The sequence below is a fragment of the Impatiens glandulifera genome, chromosome 6 (assembly GCF_907164915.1).
Source record: "Impatiens glandulifera chromosome 6, dImpGla2.1, whole genome shotgun sequence".
NCBI classification, from domain to species: domain Eukaryota; kingdom Viridiplantae; phylum Streptophyta; class Magnoliopsida; order Ericales; family Balsaminaceae; genus Impatiens; species Impatiens glandulifera.
In genome coordinates, this window is record NC_061867.1 from 9083472 (window position 1) to 9095160 (window position 11689).

The 11689-nt window shown below is 31.1% G+C and overlaps 2 protein-coding genes across 2 annotated transcripts; both read right to left on the bottom strand.

Annotated features, from left to right (window-relative positions):
- Nucleotides 1–1412: 1412 nt before the first annotated feature.
- Nucleotides 1413–3853, bottom strand: LOC124943098 (ABC transporter G family member 20-like). The gene is made up of 2 exons (XM_047483657.1): nt 2862–3853; nt 1413–2650 (listed from the first exon to the last, which is right to left on the bottom strand). The coding sequence occupies exons 1-2, from the start codon at nt 3851–3853 to the stop codon at nt 1525–1527; spliced, it is 2118 nt and encodes a 705-aa protein (XP_047339613.1). The 3' UTR covers nt 1413–1524.
- A 1189-nt stretch (nt 3854–5042) lies between these two features.
- Nucleotides 5043–6839, bottom strand: LOC124944087 (protein CANDIDATE G-PROTEIN COUPLED RECEPTOR 7-like). The gene has a single exon (XM_047484549.1). It carries the CDS (start codon nt 6590–6592, stop codon nt 5276–5278), a length of 1317 nt encoding a protein of 438 aa, XP_047340505.1. The 5' UTR covers nt 6593–6839; the 3' UTR covers nt 5043–5275.
- Between the last annotated feature and the right edge of the window lie 4850 nt (nt 6840–11689).

An 11689-nucleotide genomic window follows, 5' to 3' on the forward strand; every position in this document is an offset into this window, starting at 1 on the left:
ACTGTTTTATAATTTTTTTTTATAATATGCTATAAAAAATATTGCAGAAATTCTCTAAAGCCAATGACCCGTACAACTTAATAACTTATACTATCCTCCACTATTTATATTCAATTACAATGGTGAGTTGACCGCACATAAATTTAAAACGGTTAAAATTAAAATTAAAAATATTATAAGTATATTCGAATTTGCAAAATAATTAAAACAAGTATAACCCTTTAATCAAGTATGATTGAAATATGGTTTGCTAATAGATAATAAACCGATATCAATGGAAATTGGTTAAAATATATGAATCAAATATTTGATTGATCAAAGTGAGAGTTTAAGGTCATGAGATTAAATGTTTTATTCGGAAAATATGTGATGAAATATGTAAAAAAATAAGTCGTTTTATGGAAGTGAATAAAATGTGTAACTAGTGTCTTTATTTTTTATTTTAATATATTATTCGTGATTTTTTAAAAATTATAAAATTAAATAAATATTATTATTATTATTATTTTTATTATTAAATTTATTTATTTATTTATTTATTTATATTTTTATTAGTGTGTCTCCTACGGAACTTTCTAGTTATATTTATTATATTAATTAATATTCATTAAATTTAGAATGGACTAGTTACCAGTATGGTTTATTTTTTTTATTCATCGCTTAATATGTTTTTTATTTAATTAATGTTTATCTTGCCATTTTTTAATTTTTTTTTTTATAAACCACTTTATTTCAAAAAAAAAATCATTGTTAAATATATATTTTATTAAGTATACTTTTTGGTTATAGTTAATTTTATTTATTTATAATAATGATAAGATAGGTAGTTAATAAATATATTTTTTATTTGTCCAATAATAATTATAAAATATTTTTAATTAAACAGAAAATTTGATAGTTACTCGAGGAAAAAAAGTTTGTTGAAAAAAAAAATAATGTGAAAAAATATATATTTTAGTGAAATAACAATTTAGAGAAAAAATAAAAGAAATATTTTTTTTTAGATAATTCTAATTGAATCAAATTGAAATAATTGATTCAAATTAGTATTTTAGACGAATTATGCCGTTAAATGGTTCGCGGTAAACATTACCACTTTTAAACTTTGGTGCTAACACATCTTCTAATAAAAAGATTAATATTATATTTTAAATAAAAATTAATTATCACAATATTTATCAATTTTATTATGAAGTTATATTTTTAAATTCGCCTTAAACTTATGATAAGTTTATAGATAACAAATTAGTTTTTTTTTTTTTTATTTAAGGTGAGAAGTTGATAGGAAAACAATGAAGGTTTAATTATCCTAAATTTCTAACCAAAAAGATTTCATTCTAAAGATGCAATTAGTTTAATTCCATTAATGAAACATATTATATAATTAATTAAGTTCACGCCCATTAGATGGGTTAGGTACACTTTACAATAATAAAAATATACATTAAAATAAGCAAATTTCCCAACTACCCAAGCTTTTAATACCAAATCAAATTACACAATTATTATTATTGTTGTGATTGATCACCTTCTCTTGTTCTTGCTACCATATAGTAAAGTAAAATAAAACAAAATCCTAAAGAAAAATCCAGCTACAATTATGATCCATAAACAATTCCACTTGCTTAAATCATTAATTCCTTGATTCTTTAACACATCATCCCCATTAACCACACATGTTGATGGGGTTAGATTAAAGCCCAATGACTCGCTCATTGACTTCAACAACTTAACCTTCATCGCCTCGGGCACGCTCCCCAACGGGGAGTTGTCGAACATTTGAGTTCCTCTTACGAAACATTTATCGGGTCCTCCGAATTCGTTCTGAACAACCGCAAAATAAGGGTACTTCACTAGAGATATGTAGTGTAACCATATCCAATACTCGGGAATCCTGTCCCTAGTTATGAAAAATCCGCTAAAGAGGAGGAAATAGGCCAACACGGCATTAACGACGGTGAAACCTAACATGACATGGTTCACTAGCCCTGATAAGAACGTGATGAACGAGCTCCCGACCCAAAACGTGGCTAAAACGAGGATAAAGAAGAATTTGAAACCGTCTAGTCCACCATTTAGGCCAACGGACCAAAAGGTGATCATTGAGAAAGCTAGAGACATGACTATCATAGATGGAATGGACATGAGGGAATGGGAAAGGACGTAGGAGGATCTTCGGTATGCATTGTATGCGGTTTCTCTCATGAAAATGTATCTATCTGCGATGAAAACCGGGATTGCTTCTGCGCAAATGTAGAACATTGTGGACATGCCCATCGCGAAAAACGCGATTCTTTCTTGGACTCCTTTAGGGGAATCGTTTAGTTTCCAGAAGACAGTTGCGAAAATGAAAGCAGTGACCACAACTGCGCCCAACCGGACAACGAAAAGCTCGGGCATTCGCCATGAATTGAGCATAGAACGCTTGGCTATGACTACAATTTCTATCCATAATGGATTCGCAAACTTTTGAACCGAGCAGCTTTTTTCTACATCTTTCGTCCCATAAACTAGTTTTCCACGAGAAACGCTGGAACTTATCGCTTCCTTCAACGACAACTTTGACCTAATGTTGCTATCGGAATTGCTCGAGTTTCTAACTTGCCATACCTTGTTAAATTCTACTAATGATCTTGTTCCTCCTTCGGACCTGTTGAACGTGTAACTAAGTGTTAGCTAGAGTTTTGTTATTTGAAATATTGTAGATTTAAGGTTATATATCCCTTATTTCAATGATTTTTCTTTTGATATTTAAGTAAACAAGTCTTGATCATCCAAATAACCATAAACAAACAAGGCTTAAAGAATCATGCAAAGAAGCATGTTATCAAGATAATGATATTGTATTAATATTATCTTACCCTTCATCACGTTCACGAATCAAATCAAGTGCAAATTCAATTTTATCCTCATTCTCCGGAATGGGATGTCCAAATTCCTCGAAAAACAAAGGAATGCTCGAGGGCGATCCACTAAAAACCATTTCTCCCCTCGAAAGAAAGATCAAACGATCAAGAAGTCCCATAATCCGATAACTCGGCTGATGAATTGTCATGATCACGACACTTCCGCTCTCCGCGATCCTCTTCAACACTTTAACCACCATAAACGCGCTCGTGGAATCGAGCCCCGAGGTTGGCTCGTCGAGAAAAAGAATGATAGGATCGTGAATTATATCCGTCCCGATCGAAACCCTTCGCCTCTCTCCCCCAGAAACTCCCCGATGACCCTCGTCCCCGATAATAGTCTTGGCCGCGTTTACGAGACCAAGTTGTTCTATCAACGCGTCGACTCTCGCCTTCTTCTTCGACTTTGATAGGGTTCGAGGGAGTCGAAATTCGGCCGAGAACATTAAGGTTTCCTCCACGGTTAACATAGGAAACAAGAGATCGTCTTGCATAACGTAAGCCGATATTACTTTAAGAAGTTTCGATTCGAGAGGCTCCCCGTTCAACTCCACTCGACCTTTCAAGCTTTCATTTGAAATCCGACCAGCTATCGCGTCGATTAACGTCGACTTTCCCGACCCACTTGCCCCCATAACTGCCATGATCTCGCCGTCCCGGGCTTCACCCGAGATACCATTCAAAAGAATCTTCGTTCGTTCATTACTTTTCCGACGTCGGTTTTTGACGGTGTAAGAAAGGTCGTGAAAGGAGAGGACAAATGGGTACGAGGTTGGATTATTCGGAAGTGAGTCCTCATGGTCGGAAACGTCTACTCGGACGTCTCCGACCATTTGTAGGAGTTCGCCGAGGGACGGCGAGACAGAGTAAAAGGGACGACGACTTAGCTCGCGGAGCTCGTTATCATGGTGGGGACCCAAAAAAGGCGAATCACTTGCGGTGGTCATGATGGTATCTCTCCCAAAATATGACATTTGAGGGAGATTTTCTAGAAATATGAATAAGTGAAGGATGAATGAATAGGTTTGTTGGAGTATATTAAGGTGAACATATTAATTAGGTGAGACGTTGTACTGAAATTCCCAACCAATTCTCCCTCTTTTCATTAGTACTATAATAAAATGGGTGAGTAATTTTTAATGAATGCAACTAGTCAAATGCATCTCAAATAAGTTATCTATTTAGTCTATCAGCATCTTAGTATACCTACTTAATTATATAACTAGTTCAATTACTTTCCTTTCCCTTTTTCACATTACCCATTAATTTTACTAAAACTATTAACCCATCAGAGTATATCAAGTCTCAACTATTTTACCAAAAGTCTAGAGTTGGAGAACTCGAGACCCTTCACACCCTTATAAGCAAACAAAATCGACCGGTCAATTTTTAATCCAAACCCAACTCAGATTGGACATATGGGCAATGGATTAGGTAAAATTCAACGCATTTCAGATTACAACATTTCAAAATCCTGTATTTTACTCTAGACCCTTCACCCTTATAAGCAAACAAAACCTACCAAGTTCATTTTTCCATCATAACCCAACTCAATTGGACATATGGACCATTGGATTTGGTAAAATTCAACACATTTCAGATTAAAACATTTCAAAATCCTGTATTTTACTCGAACTCGAGACCCTTAACCATTATAAGCAAACAAAACCGACCCGGTTCATTTTTCCATCCTAACCCAACTCAGATCAGGCATATGGACAATGGATTAGGTATTTTACTCGAACTGGAGACCCTTCACCCTTATAAGCAAACAAAACCAACACAGTTCAATTTTCCATCCTAACCCAACTCAATTGGACATATGGAAAATGGATTAGGTAAAATTCAACACATTTCAGATTACAACATTTCAAAATTCTGTATTTTACTCGAACTCGAGACCCTTCACCCTTACAAGCAAACAAAACCTACCCGGTTAAATTTTCCATCCTAACCCAACTCAATTGGACATATATGGAAAATGGATTAGGTAAAATTCAACACATTTCAGATTACAACATTTCAAAATCCTGTATTTTACTCGAACTCGAGACCCTTCACCCTTACAAGCAAGCAAAACCGACCCGGTTCATTTTCCATCCAAACCCAATTCAGATTAGACATATGGACAATGGATTAGGTAAAATTCAACACATTTCAGATTACAACATTTCAAAATCCTGTAGTATTTAGTAAATGTCAAAAGATGAGACAAGTCCTTAATCCTTATCAATAATAGATAGGTAAGAGCCAAATGGACAACTTATAAAATGAAACAAAGCTAGAGACAAGAATCTGGGTGATGTATAAAATTTGATAAAAAAAAACAAAAACATATAAAGCCACACAACTTACAGTTTGTTGGATGATCAAAGTTCAAATTCTTCATCCCTAAGAGCCAATTCAGCCAACTCTTCTTCTTCTTCATCAATAACAAAGTACTCATTCTTCTCAATTGGTCTGAACATGTAAAACATCATTGCATAAAACGCAAGGCTAGCAATCTCCTCTGCTGCATTACTTACCCACCTGTATTTATATGCCGATATCGTCTTCAATGCAAACACAACAATTCTTGTAAAATACAGATAACCAATAACCACGATGTAGAATTGTCTGAATAGAGTTAGCTTTGCCAAGTTTCTAGCAGCTTTCCCATCAGTTTTAGATGTCTCTCTTAGAGATCTGATTGACCAAACAATAGGGAAAATGATTGCACAACAACAGATAATGTCTACCAACAAAAACACTTGATTCCAGGTAATCCAATCCTTGATAAAGGGTCCAGTTTCTCCAATCACAATTGAAGCTATATTGGCTAACACTTGAAGAGGAACTACAGTAATCAAAATCTTCTTCTCCCTTTCTTGCAAGAATGGTTTCAAGAACGACCAACCAGTACCAATCAAAACAATTACAGTGAATAATAGCACAACTCTGAGAAATTGGAAAATGTAGAACAGAACATCCCAGCCATGGGGAGTGCCAGTGACTTTAACGTAGTGTTTATCCTCGGCGGCAGAGATTAGGTTTAATGCTTTGGCGAGTAGAAGTAATGCCATGAGGAAATGGATCCTGTGGACTGAATTCTTATTGGTGAAGAGAATGTAGATCCAGATGGTAAGGAAAGTGAAAAAAGCTAAAGAGAAGATGAAATATAGAGTAGGAAGTTGTGTAACGCCGGCGGAGAGGTAATCCTTGATACCTTTACCTGAATCGAGATTGTAGATCTCTGTGTGTACATTCATGGTGACTTCGCTTTCAGGTCCACAATTCCCGAAGACGAGATTATACTCATCTGGAGTAGTGATTGGGAATGAATTATTGAAGGAGGAAATTGGCGGTGGAGAAAGTTTGTTGAAGGTGAAAAGGAGATTGATGTATCTGGAATCGAGAACGCATAGGTTTGGAGATTGTTGCATTTCGATGAGGAATTGGATTAATGATTCGTCAGAGAGGAGGAAGAATCCAAGGCGGCTTGGATCTGGAGTAGAGACTGAAGAAGTGACGGATACGTCGGAAACGGAGATTGTTACGTGACCTGTGTGTGTGAAACCGAATTTCTCGAAGAGGATGATCGGACGAGAATCGGAGGAGATCTTCATGTTTTTAATCTCTGCTGTGGTTTGGATTATGAGAAGAATGAGGACGGCGGCGATCGCCGCCGTGAAGGATGAGCTTCTCATGTTTCCGATCTGATGAATGAAGAGAGAGATCGTGAGAGAATGAAAAGTAGGTTTATTCCTTTTGCGTAATAGTTACGTCAAGGATTTTATGGCCGACTTCCTGTTTGATTTTCCGGCCGTCGTACTGACTTTACTCTTTCACTGTTCGCCGCCGGCCACTGCCGCCGGTTAATTTCTTCTTCTTCTTCGATCACCAATTTCAGATATGATATCAGGAAAATGTCAAGAAACTGATAAAAGAAGAAATTTTTGTAATATTTTCTATTTATTACAAAACAATATTTCAGTTACTTTTTCTTATATTAGCTTTAAAAATGCAGCACTAAAATAAAGTAAAATATTTTTAAAAAATAGATAAAAAAAAAGGAAAGTGTATAAAATATAATATAAAAAAGTGGTAACTGATTATGAAATTGAATTTTACTTATGAAAAAAATTATAAATAAATAAAGAAATAAAAGAAAAAGATAGAAGGGCTATGTTATGAAAGAGAAAATTATTATTTTTTATTCATAAAACATGAAAATAATAAAAAAAAAATGTTACCAACATGTTATTTAACTCATACACCCTTAAGATAAGGATTAACTTTTTGACCCACTTAAATTTTCGGAACGAATATAAAAAATATCGTAACAATAAAATTATGAATGATACGCATTTGATGACTATGATAATTGAAAATTTGATATTTTTTTAAAATTAAATTGTGTATAAGAAAATAATGAGAATAACAACCAACTTTATGTAATGTAATATTAGACGTATCAATCCAAACTTTTCAACAAATACTTAAAACTTGAACATCCCCAAATAAATCATAATAAAGACACTAGATAATAACCACATGGTCCACATCAACAATGTAATGCAATGCAAGAATAAGTTTGTCGTCAATTTTATCTCCTTATGACACGTACTACAACGACTTACCATATAAAAATTCGACAGTGAATGTTACTCATTCTAAAAAACGAGATATTTGATTAAAATTTTGACATTCAAAACTTCTCAAAACAAAAAATATATGAAATAATTTTAATGAATAAATTGTAAGAATGTTATACGTGAAAACTGTACATGTCTCATGTATAATGTTTTATTTAGACGGAACATTATTTACGTCATAATAAAAAAAAATTCTATTTTGGAAATACTATCATGTTTTTTTTTTTTTATATATCTAATTCGATTAATAAAACAACCATATCAATGATCAAATTATTGCTATTTTTTAAATAGATTTAAAGTATTTTTATATTATTTAGAATTTTGGAATAAATAAGATAAATTAAATTCATATTTTATTTTATCTCATCAACAAATCAAAATCCACCGTTTTAGTTCCTAGACTAATGTCAATCATTTAGTTATACATTTCCGTGTATAAACAAATCAAATTAAATCGTTTATCCTTTAATTTAAGGTATATGATCATAGGAGCAACAAATGTATAAATTATTAACCATTAAATTTTGGGATAAAAACGTATGAGTATAGTAAAACCTTTATAAATTATACTCGATAAATTAATAACCTCGATAAAATTAATAATTTGAGACCAGTACAAAATTAGACTCCAATCCATAAAATAATAAGATAATAACTTTTTTGAAATCCTAGTATATATATTAGTCCCAACGAAACTATAAATCAATAATTACTAAAATATTCTAAATTCACACGCTCTATGATTAGCTCTCATGCTATATTCACACGCTTTTGATGTTGGAGAACCATTCATAAACAACTTTCTTCATGTTCAGGTACTTGACTGGTTTGTGACGCTTGAAAGATCCACTTTTAGAAAACTTACTTCGCTCCAAGTATCTATGTGATTTAGTAGAGACATGATTCGAGGCTCTAGGAGATCCAACAATTAGTGGAGTTAGAAATAAATTTAACGAGATGAAGATGAAAGACTTTAAGGTGAAGAACTATTTGTATCAAACATTGAATTGAGCGAGCGTTCGAACAAATATTGTCGAACAAATATTGAATAGAAGTACCTCCAAAATCATATGAAAAGCAAGTATGGAGGTAATAAATAGGTAAAAATATCAATACTCTATGTAGAGAATTCAAAATTCTTCGAGATGAAAAAGACAAGACAATAAATGACTATTTTGCTAGAGTTATAGCAGTAGCCAACAAAATGAGAAGTAATAGTGAAAATGTCCCGAGAACATTAAGAGAGAGGTTCATGTATGTGGTGGTGGCAATTGAAAAAGCCAAGGACATTTATCAAATCATAGTTGATGAACATCCAAGTTTTTTAGCTAACATGAGTAAAAATTCAAATATTCCGCCAAAAAAAAGATTAAGTTATTAGAATAACAAACGAAGGAAAGGAAAGGAAAGGAAAGGAAGAGACAGAGGAAGATACTCTGATAGGTATGTTATCAAAAAGAATGTCTATTTTTTTTTATAACGTCACGACACGAGGAAATAAAAATAAAAGTTATAAAACATTAATATAAGAAAAACATGTTACCAACATGTTATTTAACTCATAAATCCTTAAGATAACAATTAATTTCTCGACGTACTTGACTTTTCGGAATGAATATAAAAAAATATCGTAATAATAAAATTATGAATGATACGCATCTGATGACTATGATAATTGAAAGTTTGACAATTTATCTCAAATCAGATTAAGAAAATAATGAGGATGATAACCAACGAAATATGTACCTATGTAATATTAGACGCATCAATCTAAACATCTCAGTAACTACTCAAAGACTTGGACATATGTCCCCATGTTAACAATGAAATGCAAGAATAAGTTTGTTGTCAATTTCATCTTCTTATGTCACATACAACAACAAATTATCAAATAAAAATTCCATTGTGAATGTCACTCCTTCTAAAGAACGAAATATTTGATTAAATCTTTGTTATCCAAAACTTATCCCGACAAAAAAATATATAAAAAAATTTATTGAACAAATTATAATAATGCTCCACGTGAAAAGTGTATATGTCTCACTAATGTATAATGTTTTTGTTTAAACGAAACATTATTTAAGTCATAATCAAAGCAAAACTCAAAACTCTATTATGGAAAGACAATGTATTAATCTTTTTCTATATCTAATACATTAATAAAATCAACATATCAATAATCAAATTATTGCTATTTTTAAATAGATTGAAGTATTTTTATAATATTTAGATTTTTGGAATGAATAAGATAAATTGAATTCATATTTTCTTTTATCTCATCAACAAATCAAAATCCACCGTTTTAGTTCTATGTCAATAATTTAGTTATACATTTTCATGTATAAACAAATCAAATTAAATCATTCATCCTTTAATTTAAGGTATATGATCATAGGAGAAACAAATGTAAAAATTATTGACTATCAAATTTTGGGACAAAGACACTTGCGTGAATTAAAATCTTTATAAATTAATACTCGATAAAAGTAATAATGTCCAGTCTCAACTTGTGACCAATACAAAATTGGACCCTAATCGATAAAATAATAAGATAATAACTTTTTTGAAATCTCAGTATAAATATTAGTCCCAACGAAACTATAAATCAATAATTGTTAAAAGATTTCAAATTCACATACTCTATGATTAAAAACTATACTCAACTATACTCATGTTATATTCACACTCTTAATTTTAGAAAAATAATTCATAAACAACTTTCTCCATGTCTGGGTACTTGGCTGGTTTGTGAGGCTTGAAAGATCCACTTTTGTCAAAGTTAGTTGATAAAAAAATCCGATGATCGTTATAGAGTGTTTGATATTGTTCCTCAACCACTTTTTAAATTGAAAAATTTGTCAACCCACTGCACCAAATCTTGTTGAGTGTATCCTTGGTGATCTCTCTTATACTCGCATAACATTTTTCGTTGTTGATTGGTCATGATTAATTTTTGAACACCTTTTAGTTTATGAGTCATAATTGATGGGATTTAAAAAAAATTCAATAAACATTTTATAGTGATCAATTTCTAACAATATTTAATGTATTACACTGATACTATTTACCAACTTTTTGGTACCATAAATTAATTTTTTACTTATTCAAAAATAATAAACTTGATAAATTCAATGAATTTGTGAATGTACATTCACATCGAATGTGCCTTAAAACTTATTTTTGTAATTTATTTTCCATTTCTAACTAATATACACTGTAACTAGTATATTGAATTTGAAAATTTAAATAACATGTAAAACCTCTTTAAATTAATAAATTATTAATTTATTGATAATATCTCTCTAAATTAATAAAATATTCCGGTTTACAGATTTTATTATAAGATAGTTTAAGAAACTTGATATCACTCTCTATATATAAGAAAATACAATATATAAGTTAATGTTGATCTTTTCTATAATGTTCTCAAAACTCGTTAAACCTTAAACACTCTTCATTGACATAGATAAATTAGTAAATGAGTGAAGTTTTGTCTTTTAATGTATTGCTCAAAATAGTTATACATTTTAGATTTGTCTTAGTTTTTATTTAGTCAAAATATTATATATGCAATTTTAGGATGTTATAACTTGGTAAAAAAATTATTTTTTGTTTGATTTAATAAATAGTAAAAAGAATTAATATTATATTAATTCTTCCGTTATATTTTATTTAAATCCCTAAGTTAATATAATTTACAATTAATAATTAGTTATATAATAATGCTTAATTTCAAAGTATTCGAATTGTCGGGTCGAGAGTTGTGATTAATTTGAATATATGTGAGTAAATGGATATTTGGATCGGATTATGAGTTGACCTGCACATAAACTTAAAACGGTTAAAAATAAAATTAAATATGTTATAAGTATGTTTCGAACTTGAAATCTAACAAAAACAAGTATAACTATTTAACCAACTAGACTCATAAGATTTTAAATTTTATATTTAACACCAAATTTGATAAACGTGAGACATTCTTAACAATATAAGTTCAACTTTTAAGTAACTAATCTACATATATATAATAATGTTTAATTTTAAAGTGTCCGGATTGCCGGGTCGAGAGTTATAGTTAATTTGAATAAATGTGTCAGAGTAAATGAATATTTGGGTTGAATTGTGAGTTGATCCGCCCATAAACTT